We start from the raw sequence: 24,459 nt of genomic DNA, 5'->3' as shown, positions 1-24,459 counted from the left end.
ACCGCTTCGAGTGTGCATGTTTTTTTGGAGGGGCGAGTTTCTTGTATTCGTACCCGTGCAAATCGAGTGGATGAGCATGTCTGTCTGTGACTCTGTGTGACTCAGTGTGTGTGTGTGTGTGTGTGTGTGTGTGTGTGTGTGTGTGTGTGTCTTTGTGTGTCTCACGTGCCCATATAATATAGGTGTGTATAGGCCTCACTCGCACCTAAGACACGAGCACAAGACACACTTGTGTCCTCCTGTGTGTTTTGTGTATTTCTGTGTGTTGTGCATTTCCAACAATGGGAGTCACATGGTTTGAAGACACAATCTTGTCGCATGGGGGGGGGGGGGGGGGGGGCAGAAGACAGCCATGCAACAAGAAAGGTTGTGTCATGAAACCATGTGACTCCCATTGGAAATGCATTGGGGGCGGCCATGACACACAGAAGACAGACACAGGACACAAGTGTGTCTTTCGTGTGTCTTAGGTGTGAGTGAGGCCATAGTGGACACACACACACACACACACACACACACACGCACAGACACCATCATCTCATCCGCGTGTCATTCATTCACTCTATGCCATTCAAAGGTATGAGCAACGGCGAGGTGATGTCACGCCTGCAGCACGGCTACCGCATGCCGCGGCCGGACGTCTGCCCCGCCCCCCTGTACGAGGTGATGACCACCTGCTGGAGGAACAAGCCCGACGACCGGCCCACCTTCGACTACATCCAGAGCGTCCTGGACGACTTCAACAACGCCACCGAGGGCCAGTACCAGCAGCAGCCCTAAGACGTTAGGGGAGGGGGAGGGGTACTCTCCTTCAGGTTTGAGTAAACGGTCCCCCATCCATCCACCGCCCTCCTCTCTCGTGGTGCAGTGGCGTGCACAGACATTTAGAGGGGCCGCAGGTGCTCAAGTGATAAAAAAGGGCACCTTGTGCAACGCGTGGAACCGGCCAGGTTGCCTTAATAGTGTGAGATTTATAGACTTGTTTGTGGGCCCTAAATAATATATTAGAAGCTTTTAATGAAGAATTGACTAATGTCACCATGGTCCACATACTGTACTGTTCAATATATATATATATATATATATATATTTTTTTTAAGGGCACATTGCCAAAGGGGCAGGGGGTGCTCTAGCACCCCCTAGTGTCTATCTGTGCACGCCACTGGTCTCGTGACTTACCGGGTTGCAACTTGGGGTCAAACCCGAATGAGATTCTACACTATAGCGACAGTATACCAGCAGCAGCCCTATAGGAATGGATGGGTGAGGGGAAATAATTGTATATAGGTATATTTTAGACATGAGATGGGGGGGGGGGGGGGGGGGGGTTGGGGGGCATATTAAAGTGGAACTCCTTCTATAACGCTATAGACCAGAGCTAAAAGTACCATAGCATTAAGGAGAACTCCTTCTAACGCTATGGACCAGAGCTAGTTTATCTGTATAGCAGTGGGGCAGCGGTGGCCGAACGGTTTGCGGAGCGGTCTTGATATCGGAAAGGTCGCTATAGTTCGTATCCCCGGACCGGCACGTTAAAAATTACCACCGCTGAAGTGCCCTTGAGCAAGGCATTGAACCCCTACCATGAAATGTTCTATGAGCAGGGCCTGGCTGTAAACAAGTTCTTGAGCTTATAGTCCAGTTACCCTGGGTAAACATAGTACCTTTCCTTTCCTTACCTTTCAACAGCAAGGCAATTCAAAGTAGCAAGACATTAAGACAGAGCATTAAGGATGTGCAAATAAAAACATAATTTAAGTTTGAATACAATAAAACTTGTTGAAACAGCCTTGATCTAGCCGTGGTTCAAACGAGCACCACTTCCACACCTAATCAAAACAAAGAAATCAGCTGCTCTGTTTTCCTCGGTGGCTATATATAGGCTATAGTTCATTGGGGCATTTGTGGTCGTAGTGACTATACGTCTGTCATTAGATTTTCTTAGTTTTAAGGGTAACTGTTGTATAATCAAGCAACATTACACTTCAGTGATGCTTGCGGAACTCGACTATACGTCTCGTTCTTGACCGAATCACTGTCGTGGCAATAATCACACCCTCTGGTGTAATATTGCTTGATTATTTTCAATGCAATACATATACATTTCTCCGCTGACACATGATAGGCCTTAACAGCGGACTATATAGTTAGTATTGTTTAAATACTATACATTTCATACATTGTTCAAACAACATCCATCTTTGAAATTGACAACAATTTGCTGAAGCCAGGGATGTATTATGTTGTCATTTCAGTCTTGTTTTCATCAACAAGTGAGTGAAGGGTTTGGTCACCTTTAAAGTCAACTTCATATTGAAGTGCTGTATAACTAATCCTACCGCTGTGCTTTTCAAACTCTTTATATTTTATTTTTCAATTTAGGAAATGTTCAAACGCTTCGATTGCCCTCAGCTATTTCATTTCCTAGAGAGAGAGAGAGAGAGAGAGAGAGAGAGAGAGAGAGAGAGAGAGAGAGAGAGAGAGAGAGAGAGAGATATGTCAATCATTTTATGTTGTTCTTTTAATAAAGGTACTGAAGGTTTGGTGTTAGCGGAGCCTCCGAAACTTTATTTTTTAACGTATGATTTTTTTTTTAATTTTAAACTGTAGGTAACTGTAGTTAAAATAACACAATTATATCAAAATGTCTGCTATGGAAAATGTGGAATAATATTCTTCAAGCTGTACATTTCATTTTGCTTTTTATATCAAGATTATCTGTATGTTTTCTTCATACGGTTTGATCATGAAGAAGATGCTTGAATAAAGCTTGCAGTACATTTTTATTAAAAAATGTGCCATTTTGATCAATTAAAAATGTGAAATACATATTTGTGTTGGTTTCTTATGAGGACCCATCCCCACCTGACTGACAATAACACTTGGATGGATGGATGGATGGATGGATGGATGGATGGATGAGATGGATGGATGGATGGGTGGATGGATGGATGGATGGGTGGATGGGGGGATGGATAGATGGATGGATGGATGGATGGATGGATGGATGGATGGGTGGATGGGTGGATGGATGGATGGATGGGTGGATGGGGGGATGGATGGATGGATGGATGGATGGATGGATGGATGGATGGATGGATGGATGGATGGATGGATGGATGGATGGACGGACGGACGGATGGGTGGATGGGGGGATGGATGGATGGATGGATGGATGGATGGATGGATGGATGGATGGATGGATTGTATTGAGTTGTGCTAATGTTAATAAATCTTTCAATCAATCAATCTCGACACGGAAAGTGGAGATTGATTGATTGAAAGATTTATTGTATAGTTTTATACAATATGTACTGGGGGTCCGTGCTTCATGATCTCTCTCTCGGCTAATTAATAACGGGTCCTTGGAAAGACATTGAAGCGACCCCTGCTTTAGGCTAAAGAAAGCTATAGAATTCAATGTGTCCTCACAAAAATACCATTCAATAATACAGATTTAGAAATGTATTGTTGCTTGAGAAGAAAAAAAGTACTGTAGGCCTACTGTACTGTAGTGTATATAGTCATAGAGCAAATTCAGAAAGGAAAGACATTGTAAACAGTGCCATCGAGTGGTAAAAGGGTAGTTCTCTCCCATCGCCACTAGATGGGAGTGTAGGTCTGGTGATGAACACTACGGCGGTTAAGAGTTACATTTTAAAGTAGCTTTGTCTACAGAGCATCAACAAAAGAGATTTGTAGCCTATTAAAGGATTGATTATAGTAATAGAATATTAACAGGCTAGCACAAGATTCACCAGTGGCTTAATCTAATTCACACAGGGTTCTTCATGAGGCCTTACCTTACGACTTTTTAAACATTTGCTGACATGTGGTGTTGCCTGAGCAGGTAATTTCTTACCATAGAGTTAAAAATGTTGCTCTAGGTTAAAAGGTCCGTAGGCTACATAGACAAAAGTAATGTGGCAAAGACTTGGCCTTGCCCGTGGCAAATTACATTTGTTATGGTTTTGGTTTGTAATGTCGGATGTCAAACTAACACTAAAATCACCCCGTTGAAGACCAACACAGTGCTGTTTGCATCTATGGCACATTAGGGGTCCATTCAAGAGCTGACCTTAAAGGAGATGTCCATGCTAGAAGGCTTTCTTACCTTAATGTTGTAGTCGTCTCCACCAAAGAGATCCAGGTGTTATATTGTGCTAAAGCACATTATTGGCGCTATATTTTACCCTATCATAAGGTTATACTGTTGTATTGTTTTGTGAACTGTATTTGTACAATGTACTGCGTTGAGGACCCCCTCTAAAATGAGATGCGACATCTCAAGGGGTTTATCCTTTCAATAAAGGTATAAGCCCTCAATGCATTGCATTGAATTGAATGGGGCTATGTGGCGTTATGCTAATTCACTTATTTCCATCGCTCAAAAATCAATCTTCGTAATGTAGTATCCCAAGCGGCACACTTTACTACTTATTTCGATGGAAATAAGAGAATTAGCACAAAAACCCAACCGCCATTGAGGGCTTATATTAGGGGAAATAGCCAATAATGCACTTTTGCACAAAATAACACTTGGGCCTCTTTGTTGGGGGACGTAAGGTAAGAAAGCCTTCTAGTATGGAATTCTCCTTTAAACCCTATGATGCTTAGCTGGGCGGTGTCCCTCAGGACTCTATACTGGGTCTGCTTGTGTTTCCCTCTAGATTACACACCAAATTATCTTTGAGGGAACGTAAGCTTGTAGATCTTCTATTTTGCTGAGTGCTCAGCAATAGGTAGGCTACAGTAGGCTATACTACCTACGAACATCCAATGAGGAACATTTATTTAAAACATTTAAAATGTTGGGGTGCTGATATTTTCGAATGATTTCTGTTTTGTTGTGTTTTTTTTTATTTAATACATTTTGACACTTTGGGGGCATTCTGCAAGAAAGCGTATAGCCTGCCTTTTGGAACACGGGAGTACTGAGTACTACTACTTGTAACAGAGTAGGCTACTGGAGTACTGTCTACATCGCAGCAGTGATATTTTTACTTAAGACATGAGGAGCTGATTCTACAAATGTCTTCTAAATCATGCCAGTTTTCTGAAAACCCTGTTCTACAGTATGCAGTGGTTCTCACAGGGTTAAAAAAAAACCCATGTTTCTATAGAGCGTAGCAGTCCCGCCCCCTTTCATGACGACGCCAGGCCCAGGAAATGAATCCCAATGCATTTTTCCCTCATAGACATTTAAAAAAGTATTTATTTTAAAGACGGTTACTCCGCCGACAAAAGCCAACTGGAGTCGTGCCAACTCATGACAACTAACACAATATTTTGGACGCGTTGTGAGCTTGTAGATCGTCTATTTTCAGCAAGTGTAAAAACACTCATTACGACGGCATCAAGGCCCGCCAAAATACATTTTAGTCGACTAAATCAACTGTAGGTTTAGTCGACTAAAACTAGACTTAACACTAAAACATTTCCGCGTATGACAAAAGCTAAATGAAGTTTCAGTCCAAAGACTATATATGACTAAACTAAAATAGAAATGTGCTGCCAAAAACAACACTGGCTTGTAGAATATAGCTAAAGATTAAAATAAAAGGTAAAGTAAGAAGGAGACGGACGCAGATCTCAGGGTGACGACTGCACACCAACGATGCGCAACGCATGGATTTATTCTCAAACACATCGATTAGAATCTAAAAATAAGAAAATCTTCACATGGTGGTCGGGCCGTTTATAGCCCCGAGTCCCTTTTATCAGTCCCGTCAATTCATTGAACTCTTTGATATAAACAAGAGACATCATCGTCATCGTCATAATTATCATCATCGACACTAAAAACAAAAACATTTTTTTTTTATAATAATAATAATAATAATAATAATATTATAAAAACCCAAAAAAGCACAACGATAATAATAACAAAAAAAAGAAAACACACTGAACCCAGCAACACTTAATAGTTTTTTTTTCTTTCTTTTTTTCATCTTCTTCTTTAAATAGTCTTTCTCTGGTCAAGAGAAATCACGGAACGATTACTGGGGGAGAAGAGATACGTTTGTTTTTTCCCCCGTTTTTTTTAGACACGTCACGATGGCAGCCGCCAAACCCGTCGTATCCCGCGCCTCCCCGCCGCGCCCTGCCCCGCCCCCAACCCGCCGGTCCCTCATCGTAGCGAGCTTTTTCCACTCCCTCGTTTTATACTCCCGCCGTCGGTGTGACAACAAGTGTCGTAATAATGGCGGCCGGAAATATCAGATCTACAAGTGTCTGTAGAGCTCGTAAGACGTGACCATTTTCAGGTGCGCCGCGACAGCGGAGGAGTATAAGGTAGGCATTTATACGCACACACACACACACACACACTCTCGAACGCTTCGAATCAATATAATCGACATCAGGGATTATGCTAGGAGCAGGGGAGGGGAGGGGGGAGTCTTCATACAAAGGAGTATCTTCTTTTGGGGGGGGGGGGGGGGTTCTGTACAAACCATTGTTTGGGGGGCGGGGGGGGGGGGGGGGGGCAGTTTCATTGGGGGGGGGCAAACTAAAAACAAAACTAAAAAAAAAACATGTCCCGTTTCATAAAGCGTGCACTCATGACTGCATTAGATCTGAAGTCTGATGCAAACGTCTCATGACGATGACTATACAGACACAGCTGTCATCTTCACAGTTATTATTATTCACACGTTGTAATGCCTGGCTAAATTATATATAAAAAATAAAAATAAAAACATATAGAAAGAAAAAGACAGGCTTCAGTTCCTCTACGTTTTCCATCCTCCATTTTATGTTTTAGTCAAGTCTCTCGTTCGACCCGGGTCACACTCGTTATACTGAAAGAGCAGCAGCTCCCGTTTTTACACATTTGGAACGACGTTATTGGCTAGTAATAGTATCCTAACCCTAACAGACTATAGGCTTCTCAATTCAACCATTATTGTCGCCGTCAGATATCTCCGTAATCTAAACTTGTTGTGTTCGTTTTCTTGTATAAATCTACGCCCTACTACTTGAATGATCAGGCTCTACACAGCAGGGGATCTCAACGGTTTTGCCCGGGGTCTAGTAGGGACCCCCTCTGGGGACCCCCTCTAGGGACCCCAGGGACCCCCAGAAATGCTTTGGCCATGTCTCGCGACCCCTGCCCCCCGCCCCCCCCCCCCCCCCCACTCCCAATACAAACTGACTGCAAAAAATAACCTTAATAAGAGAGAGAAAATATATCATAAATGAATACTGAAACCAGATATGATCATTCATTATTTTCTTGCCATCTACGCTTATAAAACGTATAGCTAGGCCATTGGGACCTATATCTATGCCAGCTATACATTTATAAGCGTATATACATTATGTTAATCCGTGTATGAACGGGCCGTCGGTCTGTTTACCTTTTAGCATTGCTCCGGCTATAGCATATAGCACCTCCTCCTTCACCAGCAGCGATGCGAATGATGGTTAAAAAAAAGGTTAAGGTGACAGATGCATTCCATTCCTTACTGGGCAAAAAGGAACAGGTTGTCAGCTTTTAAACGGAGCGTATTTTCTGCTGGGCTGTTCAGGACCATGATCATTGTTTGAAGCCGGCGATCACACCACTAGGTTAAGTGTAATAAGTGCTAAAGAGACATTTTAGGGGGAGAAAAATGAGACATCCGCCAATAAGCCCTTGTGCGGTGACAATTAGGGCTGTGGATCTTTGGGTGTCCCTCAATTCGATTCGATTTCCGATTATTGGGGCTCACGATTCGATTCAACTCGATTCTCAATCCAAAAACTATTCAAAGATTTTCTATTCTATTCAAAATGATGATTCTTGACTCAATACATAGGATTTCATCACAATCTACTCCAGCCAACTGAAGTGACAATACTACAGTAACTTGAAAATGACTGAAGACATGATGTTTACTGTGATTAGGGTACGCTTACATTTCATACCACAAACACCATGTAGTGAAAACTCTTGTAACTATAACCAGAATAAAAAAAATAAAAAAATATATATATATATATTTTTGGAAATTATGAATCGAATTTGAATCGTTCATAACGGGAATCGCGATTCTAATTAGAATCGTTTTTTTTTGTTTTTACACCCCTAGTGACAATACAGTGAACCCATCAGCCTAACATCACCAGTGCGATGGCTAGCTATAGACCGATTCACAGAGGGGTGCCCTGGGCGCGGCCATTACTGAGGTGTAATCCATGGAGCAGGTGCTCCGTAGGCCAGGTGTATAGGTAATCAATGCTGCTGTGCTTAATGATACACCTCAGTAATGGCCGCACCCAGGAAACCCTCTGTGAATCGGTCTATAGGACGGTGCGGCTCACATTCGCGCGCCTCTTTCCATTGGTGTTTATCCCGTTAGCGATGGAGACAGTGGGAGCCGTGACTCACGACAGATACGCGATGTATAAGATGTCACAGCAGTAGAGCAGGGGGGGGATCCTTTAGGATCTTTACCCATTCCCTCGCGGCTGGCTCCCTTTTAACGATTCCTATATATTTTCGATAATCGCCATCATTTCTGGCCTCCCATCATTAATCGGGCATCGTTTTATTGGACGTGTTTCCAAAGTAACGTTCCGTTTGTACACTCTATATGGGGCTCCTTGAAAAGGACTAAAAGGTTCAAGGACCGCCGGTGTTTTAAGTGAACAGCGGACGACAGCGCAACACTTAAAGGAGAATTCCATACTAAAAGGCTTTCTTACCTTTCTTTGTAGTTGTTACGTCCCCACCAAAGAGGTCCAGGTGTTATTGTGTGCAAAAGCTCCTTATTGGCTATTTCCCCTACCATAAGCCCTAAATGAATTGCATTGAACTGAATGGGAATTGAATGGGGCTATGGGGTGTTGTGCTAATTCGCTTATTTCCATTGCTCAAAATTATACTTTTTTTTGTATATATCCTCTCTTCATAATGTAAATAATAACCCAAGCGGCACACTTTACTACTTATTTCGATGGAAATAAGTGAATTAGCACAACACCCCATACATCCCATTCAATTCAATGCAATTCATTTAGGGCTTATGGTAGGGGAAATAGCTAATAAGGAGCTTTTGCACAAAATAACACCTGGACCTCTTTGGTGGGGACGTAACAACTACAAAGGTAAGAAAGCCTTTTAGTATGGAATTCTCCTTTAACGTATCCAAAACAGCAGATCTGCAAGCTCGAAACGTGACGCTTTTTTCTTTTTTTTCTTTATTTGAATCCTGAACAGTAACGGTTTTGGACGTTTTCCACCCAACAAGACAGACGACTTTTATTCTTAGCTTATCTGCTTTAATTCCCACGTTTCTTCACTTTCTTTCACATGAAGACCTGGAACGTTATCTCGACTGGAGGAGGATGATGCCAAGTATATATATAAAAAAAAAGCAACATATTGTAGCTTTCCCCAAGAGTCCCTTTTTTTTGTATCTCTATCAAGTGTGCTCAGCTAATTGGCTCATCTATTTAAATAAAATTAAAATAATAATAATTAAGTATAAAGGGATGGGTTGAAGATGGGTTGTGTTTTTTTGGTCGAGGTCCAGCATCGAGGAGCGTACCGTATTATCCTGAGTGTTTAACCCATTCTGACCTGAGATCAGATTCATACGAGGTTTCCACTGGACACACACTGGTCTGATTAACCCATATCTGACCTGAGATCAGATTCTAAAAAATGTCAGTCGTTCTTCGTTTTTTCAAAAATAGCAGACCTACAAGCTCGTAGCGCGCCACTCGGTGGCGTGCTATGAGCTTGTAGATCTGCTATTTTTCAATAGCTAAAGCATGACATGCTAAACACCAAAATGGGTTCCCGGTCAGAATGGGTTAAAACCACGTTCAACTAAAAAGGGATGTATCTGGAAACCCGAGCCCGTTACAAACTCCAGAACACATTGATCAAGGGCCCCGGTATCAATACGCTTTTGGGCTTGTGTCGAGCACGTTATCGAGCACATAGCGCGGCCCATGATGTCACGTCTTAAAACAAGCAAGACAAAGAGGTCGACCGAGAAATAAATCTAATCGCCCACGCTGGCACAAACATGTCGGTCTAAAAGTGTATCGGTCGGGTCCTGGCCTTCATTTAATTTTAGATGGTGGTCAGTCAGCCACAAACGAACTGGTCACAAGTTAACTGGCCAACAAATAATAATAATAATAGAAAAAGCTCAATAGTGGGATGGATAAAAACCCGGATAAATAAGCAGGATCGATTAGGTGTTATGCACCGCACTGTTCTGACCAAAAGAGAGCTGAGCCAGAAGGAAAAGCTCTGCGTCTACCGAGCAATCTTCGTTCCTACTCTCACCGATGGTCATGAAGTGTGGGTTCATAAAAACCGAAAGAATAAGGTCGCGAATACAAGCGGCCGAAATGAGTTTTCTCAAGACGGGGTGGCTGTCATCTCCCTTTAGAGATATAGGGTGAGAAGTTCAGTCACACGGGAGAGACACTCGGGAGAAGACTTGCTTCTTTGCCTGGAAAGGAGCCAGCTTAGGTGGTTCGGGGCATCTAGGTCAGGATGCCTCTCGAGCGTCTCCCTATAGGGAGGTCCTCGATGCACGTCCCACTGGGAGGAGGAGACCCCGGGGGCAGACCAAGGACCACGTCCCACTGGGAGGAGGAGACCCCGGGGCAGACCAAGGACCACGTCCCAGTGGGAGGAGACCCCGGGGCAGACCAAGGACCACGTCCCACTGGGAGGAGACCCCGGGGCAGACCAAGGATCACGTCCCACTGGGAGGAGACCCCCGGGGCAGACCAAGGACCAGGATATGGATGGATTATATCTCCAAAATGGCCTTGGGATCGGCTCGGATGGATCCCCGCCCCCAGGATGAAGTTACTAATGTTTCTGCTGGAGCTGTTGCCCTTCGCGACCCGACTCCCGGATAAGCGGTTGATAAGATGGATGGATGGTTTTATAACGTCGGGATACTTTGGGGGGCTGAAGTCAGTGTGGGGGGAGTGGGGGGGCGTGGTGGAGTGGAGTGGAGTGACGGAGGTCTGCTTGTTTGTTTCCATACATGGATTAGCTCAGGAACTTGTCTCTCTGAAGAACCCTGGAGAGAGAAGGAACAGAATGAGAGACGGAAAGACAAAAAAAAACGTCAAGACAATTTCTAGTTTCACTCACAGCCTTTTTCTCATCTCATTTGGTTTTAGTCATCTGAAATGTCTAGGAGGCCTCATTCACGCTATTGAGACGGCTGTCTTGTCCGCGTCATGTGTCTTGTTTTTGTCGTGTTTAACCCATTCTGACCTGAGATCAGATTCTAAAAATGTCTTCCACATCCTGACAGTTTTCTGAAAAAGTTATGTTTCTATATGTCAGTCGTTCTTAGATTTTACAAAAAAATAGCAGACCTACAAGCTCGTACCGCGCCACTCAGTGGCGCGCTATGAGCTTGTAGGTCTGCTATTTTTCAATAGCTAAAGCATAACATAATGCTAACACCAAAAGGGGTTCAAGGTAAGCCCAACATGGGTAAATGCACTCTAAACAGGCCCGTGGTACCGACCCGTTGCCGTGGTACTCTTGGCTCCAGTCCAGGTGGTGGTTCTGGACGGGGCGACCCAGCTGGTGGTACTCCATCCCGGGCCCTCCTCCTCCTCCCATTGGCTGGTACTCTGACTGGAGAGAGGGGTGGTAGCCCTGGGGGAGAGAGAGAGAGACCGTTGATTGATCCACTGAACAGGAAGACAGCACATTCCATTGATTGATTGATTGATTGATTGATCGAGTGGAAGTGAGGAAGGTGTGCTGTGTGTGGCTGCCAGCCTGCCACTCAAAGTGACTACTGGCCAATCACAGCACGTCTTTCCCGGGAATTTCAATCCAAGGGAGCTTTATTGGCGTGAGAAAACAAACGTTTACACACATTGCCTGATTTGCCTCCGATTGGCCTAACCCAAAGGTCCCTTTCTGAAAAGCATGCCTCTGATTGGCCTATACCGAAGGTCCCTTTCTGTGAAGAATGCCTCTGATTGGCCTATACCGAAGGTCCCTTTCTGTGAAGAATGCCTCTGATTGGCCTATATACCGAAGGTCACTTTCTGTGAAGCAAGGAATCTGGGGAAAGCTCGCCTACTCTGGAGTATTTTATGGTCCATCTATGAGACAGATCATTTATGGTCCATCTATGAGACAGAACATGTACAGTATGTAGAAATGTAAAAACTGTGCTCAAAGTCCCACTGTTGACTGAAGCCGCATGCGATTGCATTGTGTGATTGACAAGGACAGGCGATTCAAAATCAATGTCATAGTTAGCACACAGACAGACAGACAGACAGACAGACAGACAGACAGACAGACAGACAGACAGACAGACAGACAGACAGACAGACAGACAGACAGACAGACAGACAGGAGCATATTGATAGGTTTGGAATAATTGAGGGGGAGGGAGGAGGAGAGGGGGTTGAAGAAACAACGTCTCAGGTTTCAGAATGGCTTTTGGAAGAAAAAAAATATGTCCAGGCCCATTAGCAAGGGCAGAAAAAAAGAGATAGTTAATGGGAGTGTGTGTGTGTGTGTGTGTGTGTGTGTGTGTGTGTGTGTGTGTGAAAGAGAGAGAGAGAGAGAGAGAGACACACACAAAGAGGCGGGGTTAGGCAAACACAAGAGAGGGAAAAACGAAAATAGATCCCATATGTAATTAGAGTGTTTCTACTGATGTTATCAGAGACAGAGAGAGAGAGAGAGAGAGAGAGAGAGAGAGAGAGAGAGAGAGAGAGAGAGAGAGAGAGAGAGAGAGAGAGAGAGACAGTCATGGGGAGACAACAAGGGGCGAGAGACAAAAACAATGAGACTGTGCATAAAAAAGACAGAACTCTCTGTGTGTGTGTGTGTGCGTGTGAAAGGGGAGTTAATCAGAGTGAAAGAGCAGGACAGCAGGTGGTTGCCCCCCCCTCCTCCTCCCCTCCCTCTCCTCTCCACCTCACCTATTCATCCATTGTTCACCAAATTCTTCTCCTTCACTCCTTCACAAAGACCCCATCTGCCTCCTTTGTCTCTCTCTCTCTCTCTCTCTCTCCCCATCACCCCCCCACCTCTCTTCGTCCCTGCCTCATGGAAGTTTGGGAGTCTGTCTCTCTCTCTCTCTCTCTCTCTCTCTGTTTTGTTTGCTCTCTCTCTTACCATTTTCTCCTAAAATATGCAAGAGAGAGAGAGAGAGAGAGAGAGAGAGAGAGAGCTTATGGGAGAGTGTGGGATTTTAAACGTCTGCCATAAAAGGGAGATAAAATGGGGAAGGGTGACCTAATAGAGCCCCACCCCCCAAAAAACGCACGCGCACACACACACACACACACACACACACACACACAGACAGACAGACAGACAGACAGACAGACACACACACACACACACACAGACAGACAGACAGACAGACAACCGTGAAACAGTAGGGAAAACACACGCACACATGTGCACGCACACACACACACACACACACACACACACACACACACACACACACACACACACACACACACACACACACACACACACACACACACACACACACACACACACACACACACACACACACACACACACACACACACACACGTGCACGTGGTCAGGGCGAGGCTATAGACACAGCTAACGAACATCCCGTCTGTAGCTTCTTTTTTTAATGACGTTTTCAAACGATTTCAAACGGTTCGTTCACCTGGTTATCCAACCTGTCCTGCCTGGTTTTATCCACCTGGTTGTCCAACCTGTACTGCCTGGTTTTATTCACCTGGTTATCCAACCTGTCCTGCCTGGTTTCATTCACCTGGTTATCCAACCTGTACTGCCTGGTTTCATTCACCTGGTTATCCAACCTGTCCTGCCTGGTTTCATTCAACTGGTTGTCCAACCTGTCCTGCCTGGTTTGATCCACCTGGTTATCCAACCTGTACTGCCTGGTTTCATTCACCTGGTTATCCAACCTGTACTGCCAGGTTTTATTCACCTGGTTATCCAACCTGTACTGCCTGGTTTTATTCACCTGGTTATCCAACCTGTACTGCCTGGTTTTATTCACCTGGTTATCCAACCTGTACTGCCTGGTTTTATTCACCTGGTTATCCAACCTGTACTGCCTGGTTTCTTATTCACCTGGTTATCCAACCTGTACTGCCTGGTTTTATTCACCTGGTTATCCAACCTGTCCTGCCTGGTTTCATTCACCTGGTTATCCAACCTGTACTGCCTGGTTTCTTATTCACCTGGTTATCCAACCTGTACTGCCTGGTTTTATTCACCTGGTTATCCAACCTGTACTGCCTGGTTTTATGCACCTGGTTATCCAACCTGTATACTGCCTGGTTTTATTCACCTGGTTATCCAACCTGTATACTGCCTGGTTTTATTCACCTGGTTATCCAACCTGTACTGCCTGGTTTTATGCACCTGGTTATCCAACCTGTACTGCCTGGTTTTATTCACCTGGTTATCCAACCTGTACTGCCTGGTTTTATGCACCTGGTTATCCAACCTGTACCGCCTGGTTTTATTCTGATGAACTGGACACATGTTTAACCCAATTAGGACTGACACCAGATCATACAAATGTCTTCTAAATCATGACAGTTTTCTGATAAACCCAGATGTTTCTATATGTGAGTGCTTTTCAAACAATTTCATGTCAACTTGAAGGACCCCAAAAATGTAATTGGCCACCGACCCCCCCATCTGAAAATATCTTGTTCCAGGGACCTCCCAGAAGCAAAGATTTCAGTTAAAAACATTCGCTCTGAAATAATATACATTCAAAGATTTGCCCCACATTTAAAAATAAATAAATATCAGATCTACAAGCTCGTAGTGCGGAACTCTGTGCATAGTATAACACGATGCTTAAAACTCCAAAAGGAGTTCCTATCCCGACCCTGAATGGGTTAATATGCAAACAACGGGACCTGGGATTTTGCGGGCAATCTATTCTATTGTATTATCTCCTATTGATTCGATTCAACGCTGGACTTCACCAGTAATGCTGATGCATCCGTGCCCTTAGCAGCCATCTCATTCCCTCTGTGCGTGTGTGCATATGTGTGTGTGTGTGTGTGTGTGTGTGTGTGTGTGCGTGCGTGTGTGTGCATATGTGTGTGTGTGTGTGTGTGTGTGTGTGTGTGTGTGTGTGTGTGTGTGTGTGTGTGTGTGTGTGTGTGTGTGTGCGACACGTGTTGTCTTCTCCACTGATAAATTCATCCATCTCCATCTCAGGTCTATGGAGCTTTTAAATCAGCAGCTCACAGCCTCGGAGATGGCTATTACCTAGAGGAGATGGGAGACCTATAGCGGTGTGTGTGTGCGCGCGCGTTGCGTTGCGTGCGTGCGGACCAGAGGTAGAAAACTGTCGTTCCCTGTGATGTCATCGCTATAGGGTCACGTGCATCAGTAAAAGCAGGAACTGGGGACGGCAATGAAAGGACCCGGGAAGTCTGGCGTCGTCGTGGCGTTGTGAAATCCATGATGAAAGAAAGCCAACACATTTCTGTGGAGCGTACCATAGGCTAATGCAGGGGGTTCTCAACCTGCCCGGGTCCAAAATATTGTGTTTTTTGTTGTCATGATTTGTCACGACTCGAGTTTGCTTCGTAACGGCGCATAAAAAGGTCTTGATACGTCTATAGTTACGCTGCGGTGTGGGCGTCGTCTCTCTCTCTCTCTCTCTCACCTGTGTGATTCCGGGCGAGTGGGACATGCCGGGCGAGTGGCTCATCCCGGGCGAGTGCGTCGTCATCCCCGGCGAGTGGCTCATTCCCAGCCCGTGAGCGCCACCGTGCTGTTGGTGTTGGTGCTGCTGCTGCTGCTGCTGGTGATGGGGACTGTGCAGCGCCCCCTGCTGGTGGTGGTGGTGTGGCGCGGGGCTCTGCAGGTGAGCCTGGTGGCTGTGCAGCGGAGGGCTGACCTGGAGAGCACGTTGTTTTGTATTTTAGTTTTAAGTCATTCTGACCTGAGATCAGATTCTATAAACGTCTTCTACATGCTGACAGTTTTCTGAAAAAGCTATATGTTTCTATGTCAGTCGTTCTTCGATTTTTCAAAAAATAGCAGACAGACAAGCTCGTAGCGCGCCACTCGGTGGCGCGCTATGAGCTTGTAGATCTGCTGTTTTTCAATAGCTAGAGGATAGCATAATGCTAACACCAAAAAGTCATAGTTTCTCCAACAGTTTTTTCGTTTAGTTTTAGGCACATCTTAAGTCACCTGGAATGTGTTTTTTTTTGTGTTTAGTGTCTAGTTTCAGTCGACTAAATATCATAAGATTTCAGTCGACTACAGATGATTCAGTCGACTAAAATGTATTTTGGCTGTGCCTTGATGCCGTCGTCGTAATGACTCATTTCACACCTGCTTAAAATAGCAGATCGACAAGCTCACAACGTGTCGCAGCGTTGTGACGCGTTGTGAGCTTGTATAGATCTGCTATTTTGCGTGTCTTAAGTACCAGGTCTTATTACTTAACTTAAGACCTGGAGGCGTGGTCAATGCCATTTGGCTATTCTGAGGGCTGGATTTTGAAGGTGCGTTTTACCATGTGGTAATACATAAATTGGCCTCGCTCTGCGCACAATCGTATTATGAAAGCCTTATCGTCCCGTGTTGAACGCACACACATATGGAATACGACGTTGCTGAATATTTTAGCATTGTGGGAGTGTCCATATGTTAATTATTTTCGCTTTGCGCAATTTGCTATTAAGCCCCTTGACCTGCGCATAACGATTAGACGTGGGTCTAGGCACCTCATAAACGCAAAAAGAAGAAAAAGCACTGTTTGATTTTACACTTGAGCGGCTCTGGGACGCTGCTGGAGTGTTGCCAAGTCTGTTTATTATAAGCGGCTTCTTTTTCTGTAAAGTTGCTTGTAAATATTGGTAGTTGTGGTTGCTTTTCTTGTTTCTAAAGGTTTCTCCTAATGTTGTTTAAACCAGTGATCCTCACACAGCACATTCCCATGTCAAGGATCCCCAGATGAATGCATTTGCCCAACTAAGGACGGCTAATACAAAAATGTAATTAAAACTTTACTTTTGAAAATAGCAGATCTACCAGCTCACAATGAATCACATTCATTCATTAAAACTATGAACTCTGACTGCAGGCGGATATATAATGATCATTATAACAATGTGCAAGAAAATATTTAAAAAGATGGAAGAATTTTATATTTGTGGACAATCAAAATATGTTTTTTATTTTAATGTGGTGTCATTAAAATTAATCTGGATATAGCAGACTCACTATCTAGAAAATAAAAACATGGCACTTAATTTAAAATAGGTTACAGACCCCTGTTATATGCGCTTATTTTGGGATTATTTTATAGACCTATTTACTTGTTTCTATGAGACATGGCAACAGGCAGCGCAGCAAAAGACGCATCCACGGCTTTTATTTTTGAAATGTTGAGATTAGAAACGGCCATAATTCTTTCATTTCTCAACCTTAAAAAAAAACAAAAACATATCCATAATCCTTGGGAAGTTTGCTTTCATACGCTGTATCACACTCGATTCAAGTCTTCTTCAATAAAATGCTACGAGCGAAGACCATACCATCACGGGACCATACGGCATCACGGGCATACGCACCAGGCATTCAACTCATTACTCATTTCAAATATAATATAATTATAATTTTAATTTAAATATAATTTTACTGGTGTTTCTCAATAGAAACAACTTATTTTGAGGCATAAAGGTGACAGCATGCAGTGCAATAGGAATAATTAACCCAAATGTGACAAAGTCATATGTCATGTCTTCTATGGTGCCAGCCTGAAGAAATGTAATATAACGATCCCCAAAGTGCGCCTTCCGTATGTGACATCAGCTGACTGGTAAAGAAAATAGTACGGACATGTTGATTGGGTAACTCTCAAACACGCCTTAAACACTCCCATGACTAATTCAAGGCCGTTTTGCGCACTCCACGGGGTGTCGAAAGCGCTTCTTAACATGCTTAAAATTGCAATATGACATACCTCACGCCCCCAGCTCATATTACTGTAATAGGTAAAACGCACCTTCAAAATCCAGCCCTGAGTGTCCAAAGAGCATTGACCACGCCTCCAGGTCTTAACTGGTTCATGGCCAACGACGTGTTTTTTTGACGTGGTATCAATAATCCCTCATGGCCAAGGACGTTGTGGACGTGGTAGACAATAATTCCAAAAAAAATTAATAAAATTATCATTTTTTCCCGATTTTTTTGCATTTTATTTTTTATTTTTATGTAATCTACTAAAAACCGGCCGAAATCCGCGCGATCGTGCACTATCGTGCACGCGCGCCGTCTCTATGTGAATCGCGGCAAAAAATCTGATATTTTGGGACTTTCTGGGCTCGATTTGGGTGATTTTAGACTAAGTTATGATGAAGCTATTGTTAGCCTAGCATTCCGAGAGGCTATCTTGTAGGGGACAATCTTTTACTTCTTGTTTACTGCCTTGAACAGGAAGTGATGTCAAGAGATTTGACTCTAACGGCATTTTCAGCATAATGGTGCTTTCCCGCCATCTGGTGGCAGTTTTGGGTGTTACAGTTAAAGTGCCGGATTATATATATATAATTTATTTAGACCGCTGTTTTTTCTTTTTGCATGAAAATGACGAATTAAGAAATGGGGCATTGGCCAGCATTGGCCAGCTTTGGCGACTTTTTGAATGGCAATCGAAAAATGTGAGATATGACCACAATGGCATGAAATATCTCATTTTAAAGCTGCATGTCTCTACTTCACAATGAAAGAAAAATTATGACTCTAGCATATTCCATTGTTTAGTAATAAGCATTTTAATACACCTTGGTTTTCAGTGAACAGTGAAACCAAGTTGTACTAAAATGCTTATAAGTCAACGAAGGAACATGCTAGAGTCATAATTCTTTTTTCATTGTGAAGTAGAGACATGCATCTTGAAAATGAGATATTTCATGCCATTGTGGTCATATCTCACATTTTTCTATTGTCATTCAAAAAGTCGCCAAATCTGGCCTAAGCCACAAAAAGATGTGATTTAAGGCTGGGAATAAGAGGGTTAAGTTAAGTAATAAGACCCGGTACTTAAGAGTAAGACACGCAAAATACAGCCCCAAGTGTCAAATGACTTAAACTGGATGTCTTGTCCACTAGTCCCTTCCTAACATTTTAGTCTAGTTTTTAATTTGTTGATGAAATTGTCAATATATTTAGTCTTAGTTTTAGTCATCGTAGCTTAGCTTTCATTTAGTTTCCATTTAGTTTTGCTCAGTGAAAAAAGGCACTTTTACACTACATCTTAGTCAACCTGGAATGTGTTTTAGCGTTAGTCTAGTTTCAGTCAACTAAATAACATAATATTTGAGTTGACTAAAATGTATTTTAGCAGGCCTTGATGCTGTCGTAATGACTCATTTCACACTTGCAGTGTCAAATGACTTAAACTAGATGTCTTGTCCACTAGTCCCTTCCTAACATTTTAGTCTAGTTTTTAATTTGTTGATGAAATTGTCAATATATTTAGTCATATATTTAGTTTTAGTCATCGTAGCTTAGGTTTCATTTAGTTTTGCTCAGTGAAAAAAAGTCACAGAATTAGTCGAGGAAATCATCAACCCTGCTGACCTGCAGCGGAGGCGGCGACGCGGCCACGCCCACGTTGTTGCCGCCCTGCAGGGAGAGCGCCCCCTGGTGGGGGAGGCTGGCCCGCGGGGCCGCGCCCGTCCCCCCCCTGGTGGCCGACGACAGGCTCTGCAGCTGGGGGTGCACCTGCAGGTCAAAGGTCATTGTAGTTAAATACTAAAACAAAAAAAATGAAATGAAAACCCTGTATTTGTCGCGGGAACCCTCGAAAAACACAAAGAGTACAAACTTATCGGTCCCACTCAAGGTCTCGCTCGTGGCCTATTTCAGCCTCACGGGATTAATAATAATAATAATAATAATAATAAAACAATAAATAAAACGTTAACTATAACTGAAACTGTAGTGTGTGTGTTTACTAAAACTAAAACAAACTGAAATGATCAAGAAAATGCCCTTAGTATTCAAATTACTGTGCGTGACGTCACTCGTTTACAATCTCACAAATGACCAATAGAGGGTATATGCGCATGCATAAAGTGAATGGCAAAGTGAGTTTAACATTGTTTAACGTTGTTTAATGCAAGCATATTGGACTTTTCTGTGTGGATGTCTGGCCTGCCAAGACCAGAAAGTATTTTTTTTGCACTCAGTAGGCATTCCCGCATAACTTCCTGGTTTGACGATGATGTCACGCGCATGCCCTCTATAGCCAAACGAACGAAAACTAAACAAAAAATAAAAAAATCCCCAAAACTATTACGTAAAACCTTTACCTGGTGCTGCGGGGGGAGGTGTCCCGGGCTGGAGGCCGGGTGCGAGGGGTGGTGGGGGTGGGGGTGGGGCGGGTAGGGCATGTACATGCCCGGGTGGCGGGCAGAGGGGTGCTGCTGCTGCCCCCCCGCCCCCCCGGGGTGCCCGCCGGAGTAGACCGGAGGTTTGGCCGTAAACATGGAGGAGGAGGAGGACGAGGGGTGACCACCAGGGGGCTTCATGTCCGCTGGGTCCATGTAACTCTGGAGAGGAGAGGAGAGGAGCAGTGTTTTTATAGCATGGCTAATAGCCTAAGCCAGACCGAATCAGCCGTTGGCACAAAAAAAATAGACAGACTATTCTTTTTATGGTTTCCAATCCATCCATCCATCTTCAACCGCTTATCTGTAGTCGGGTCGCAGGGGGCAACAGAGTGCTCCAGACTTCCCTCTCCAGAGCAACATTAGTGACTTCCTCCTGGGAGATCCCGAGACGTTCCGAGACCAGAGAGTCGATGTGTTTCCTCCAACTGCGCCTTGGTCTGCCCCCGAGGGTCTCCTCCCAGTGGGACGTGATCCTTGGTCTGCCCCGGGGGTCTCCTCCCAGTGGGAGACCCTCGAGAGGCATCCTAACCAGATGCCCCGAACCACCTCAGCTGGCTCCTTTCCAGGCGAAGGAGCAGCGACTCTACTAAATAACTACCAAATAACTCCTAACAGCAGAGATTTAATAATATATAATATAGTATAATATACCTGTGAGACTAGACTGGCCCTGTAGGCAGCCAGCTGTTTCAGATACTCCTTCTTAGCTGTCTCTGTCTTCTTCTTGTAGTTCTGTAAGACAGACAGACAGAAAGGTGCAAATAATAAAGTGTTATTTTTTTAAAGACAGTGTGATACGATTATTGCAAAAAGTTTTCCTTTCACTTCTCATCTTTCTGTGCCGTCATTCAAAGTGCCATGTAATCACATCTGTTTACCCAGCATACATTGCACCAGGAACCAGACAGTCCACCCCTCAGTCAAACATCCTCTTTGGGCTAGGCTACCGTACGTTCGTGCGTGCGTGCGTGCGAGAGAGATAGAGAGAGATGTTTACATTCCTATGCATTTGATGTATTACTTCATGTTTAGGTTGCTTACTGTAAATCGCTCTGGATTAAAAGCGTCTGCTAAATTGTAAATAGTGTGTGTGTGTGTGTGTGTGTGTGTGTGTGTGTATGCACGTCTGCTAAATTGTAAATAGTGTGTGTGTGTTTTTTATTTAGCTGGTGAGAGAAAGAAAGAAAGAAAGCATCTCTCTCCACCTGCTTGGCTCCCAGGCCATCCCACATGGAGGCTGTGTGTGTGTGTGTGTGTGTGTGTGTGTGTGTGTGTCTGTGTGTGTGCGTGCGTGGTGTGTGTGTGTGTGTGTGGCGGGTCAGTACCTGCTTGGCCTCGTCCCCCAGCCCGTCCCACATGGAGGCCACTATCTTGGACACCTCCCCGAAGGTGGCGTTGGGGTTCTGGGCCTTGATGTTGGCCTGCGTGTCCCTGAAGAACAGGGCGTACGCCGACACCGGCTTCACCGGCTCGTTGGGGTCCTTGCGCTTCTTCTTCTTGGGCGTCTTGGCCTTCTTGGGGGGCGTGTCCGGCGCCACGGGACGCTTCTCTGCCTGAGGAGGAGGAGGAAGGAGAAGGAGGAAGGAGGAGGGGGTTTCAAGTCATATGATTTTGTCACACACGTTATACCGCAGTGAGTGAAATGTGTTTCTCCGCATTTGACCCATCTCTCTTGGGAGCGGTGAGCTGCAGCCGTGAGCTTGCCGCGCTCGGGAATCATTTGATTAGTAGATTTGACAACCCCCCCCAATCCAACCCTTTGATGCCGAGTGCCAAGCAGGGAGGCATTGGGTCCCATTTTTTTACAGTCTTTGGTATATGACCCGGCCGGGGATCGAACCACCGACCTCCACAAGTCTGGTCAGAGCAAAGACCAGGATGTTGACGTTCTGTTCAATCAGCTCAATGTGGACGGCAGGGAAGCATTTCCTTGACGGACCACAGCGGAAGAGAGCGTTGCCTATAGCGTCGCATGGTGTAACTTCTTTAGAATTTGAGAGTCAGTACAAAGTTCTGAGAAGCTGTTTTTAAGGGGAATGTGAGCACACAGCGAGGTGAGTGGATGTCCATGCACGGAGAACGCAACTACGGTATTGTGACAAAACAATATTAACCCATTCTGAACGGGAACCCATTTTGGTGTAAGCATCATGTTATGCTTTAGCTATTGAAAAATAGCAGATCTACAAGCTCTGAAAAATCGAAGAACGACTGACATTTTTAGAATCTGATCTCAGGTCAGAATGGGTTAATCAGACCAGTGTGTTGTCCAGTGGAAACCTCGTATGAATCTGATCTCAGGTCAGAATGGGTTAACACAATACACAGACATTATACACACAGACCCACGATGCTGCATGCAGCTGCTGCAAATTGAATGACGTGTGACTCACTCTTAAACAAACAGTGTAGTGTGTCTGCGAGCACGTGCACGTGTCGTGCGTGCGTGCGTGTGTTGATTTTTGTTTTGTTGATTTAGTTTTAGTCATAGGGCCCTATTTTTGTCAGTGCCATACACCTCATCCCTAAACGTATTTAAAATTTATTTTTTATTTGTTTTACTATTTTGAAAAACATTTTAAAATTCTTCAACGTCATCAACACGTTGTGAGCTTGTAGATCGGCTATTAGAACTTTTTTTCCCTCCAAAATAGTAAAAAGAAGAAGTGTAGGGGATAAGGAGTTTAGCACTGACGACAATAGAGCCCATAGGGGCTGTATTTTGCGTGTCTTAAGTACCAGGTCTTATTCCCTAGATTCAAGATTCAATAATTTATTTGCCATGTCAACAAGTTGATAGGAATTTGTCTTGGTTCATACTTGGTTCTAACTTGAGTAAACTAAAGACCTGGAGGCGTGGTCATTAATGCTCTTTGGCCACTCAGAATAACCAAATGGCATTGATCACGCCTCCAGGTCTTTAGTTTACTCAAGTTAGGGAATAAGACCTGGTACTTATAAGACACGCAAAATACAGCCCATAGTCTTTGGAATAACATTCCATTTAGGTTTAGTCATATTTCAGTCATCTCAAAAGTTTTTAGTTTTAGTCTAGTCTTAGTCAACTTAAGATCTTAGAGTTGATTTAATGGCTGATTTTAACACTTGGCTGCATGCTGAAAATAGCTGATCTACAAGGTCACAACGCGTCACAGCTTGTAGATGGGGCTGTTTTCAGACAGTTGCAACACGACCCGAGCACAACCAAACATAACATGACTTGTCTTTTAGTTCTACTGGATCTCTCCTCCACTAGTTCCCTAACATTTTAGTCTAGTAGTTGTTATTGTTGACGAAATTGTCAATACATTTAGTAGGTATGTAACGATACACTCAACTCACGGTACGATTCGTATCACGATATGAGGTTCACGATACGATTTTTCACGATATTTTCAACACAATGATTTTCCATGATTTTTTTTTAATGATTTATCTTCCCCCCAAAGCTTTTTTCACAATTTTTATTTAACTACATTGCAAAGATAATTGCCTTCCTTGATGTATTAATGAGCATCAATAACGACCATCACCTGGGCACAGTCACAGACACGCATACAACTCCCCTCTCCAGGCCTCTACTGTCTCATTTCTCTCCAAAATCATGTGAATATGATGGAATATGATTACAGCTGACATTTGTTATCACACACTAGCCCCCCCTAAAAAAGGGGGGTTTTCTCGATATATCGCGATATACGATATATCGTTACATGCCTAACATTTAGTATTGACGTACTTGTGTGCGTGTGTGTGCGTCAGTGTTGTTTTTGGCAGCAAATTTCTATTTTAGTTTTAGTCATAATAGTCTCTTGAATAGTTTTCACTTAGTTGTAGTCACATTTTAGTCACCTGGAATGTTGTAGTGTTTAGTCTAGTTTTAGTCGACTAAATGTCATACGATTTTAGTCGACTAAATCAACTGTAGATTTATAGTCGACTAAAATGTGTTTTGACGTCATTGTAATGACATATTTTACACTTTGCGCGACGCGCTGTGAGATTGTCTATCTGCTATTTTCATCATGATGCAACCCAGCATAAAACTGGATCTCT

The 24,459-nt window shown here is 43.9% G+C and overlaps 2 protein-coding genes across 3 annotated transcripts in view; one reads left to right on the top strand and one right to left on the bottom strand.

The window, feature by feature from the left end:
• The window catches only part of lyn (LYN proto-oncogene, Src family tyrosine kinase), a 35,862-nt gene extending 34,733 nt beyond the window's left edge, over positions 1-1,129 (top strand). The window contains 1 exon segment of the mRNA XM_080778746.1: positions 578-1,129. Within this exon segment, the coding sequence (XP_080634872.1) occupies positions 578-780 (203 nt within the window). The 3' untranslated portion in view covers positions 781-1,129.
• Positions 1,130-9,773: 8,644 nt separating this feature from the next.
• Positions 9,774-24,459, bottom strand: part of tox (thymocyte selection-associated high mobility group box) — a 65,571-nt gene continuing 50,885 nt past the window's right edge. For both annotated transcript variants that reach the window (XM_080778735.1, XM_080778736.1), the window contains exons 6-12: positions 21,729-21,956; positions 21,055-21,135; positions 20,323-20,562; positions 19,589-19,732; positions 15,657-15,890; positions 11,502-11,635; positions 9,774-11,042 (exon numbers count right to left, since the gene is read on the bottom strand). In XM_080778735.1, coding sequence (XP_080634861.1) covers positions 11,012-11,042; positions 11,502-11,635; positions 15,657-15,890; positions 19,589-19,732; positions 20,323-20,562; positions 21,055-21,135; positions 21,729-21,956 — 1,092 coding nt within the window. In that variant the 3' untranslated portion in view covers positions 9,774-11,011. The remainder of the gene's footprint in view (positions 11,043-11,501; positions 11,636-15,656; positions 15,891-19,588; positions 19,733-20,322; positions 20,563-21,054; positions 21,136-21,728; positions 21,957-24,459) is intronic.

The sequence above is a fragment of the Protomyctophum bolini genome (assembly GCF_963924005.1).
Source record: "Protomyctophum bolini genome assembly, chromosome: 12".
In the NCBI taxonomy this organism is placed as follows: domain Eukaryota; kingdom Metazoa; phylum Chordata; class Actinopteri; order Myctophiformes; family Myctophidae; genus Protomyctophum; species Protomyctophum bolini.
This window is presented reverse-complemented; position numbering and strand designations above follow the sequence as displayed.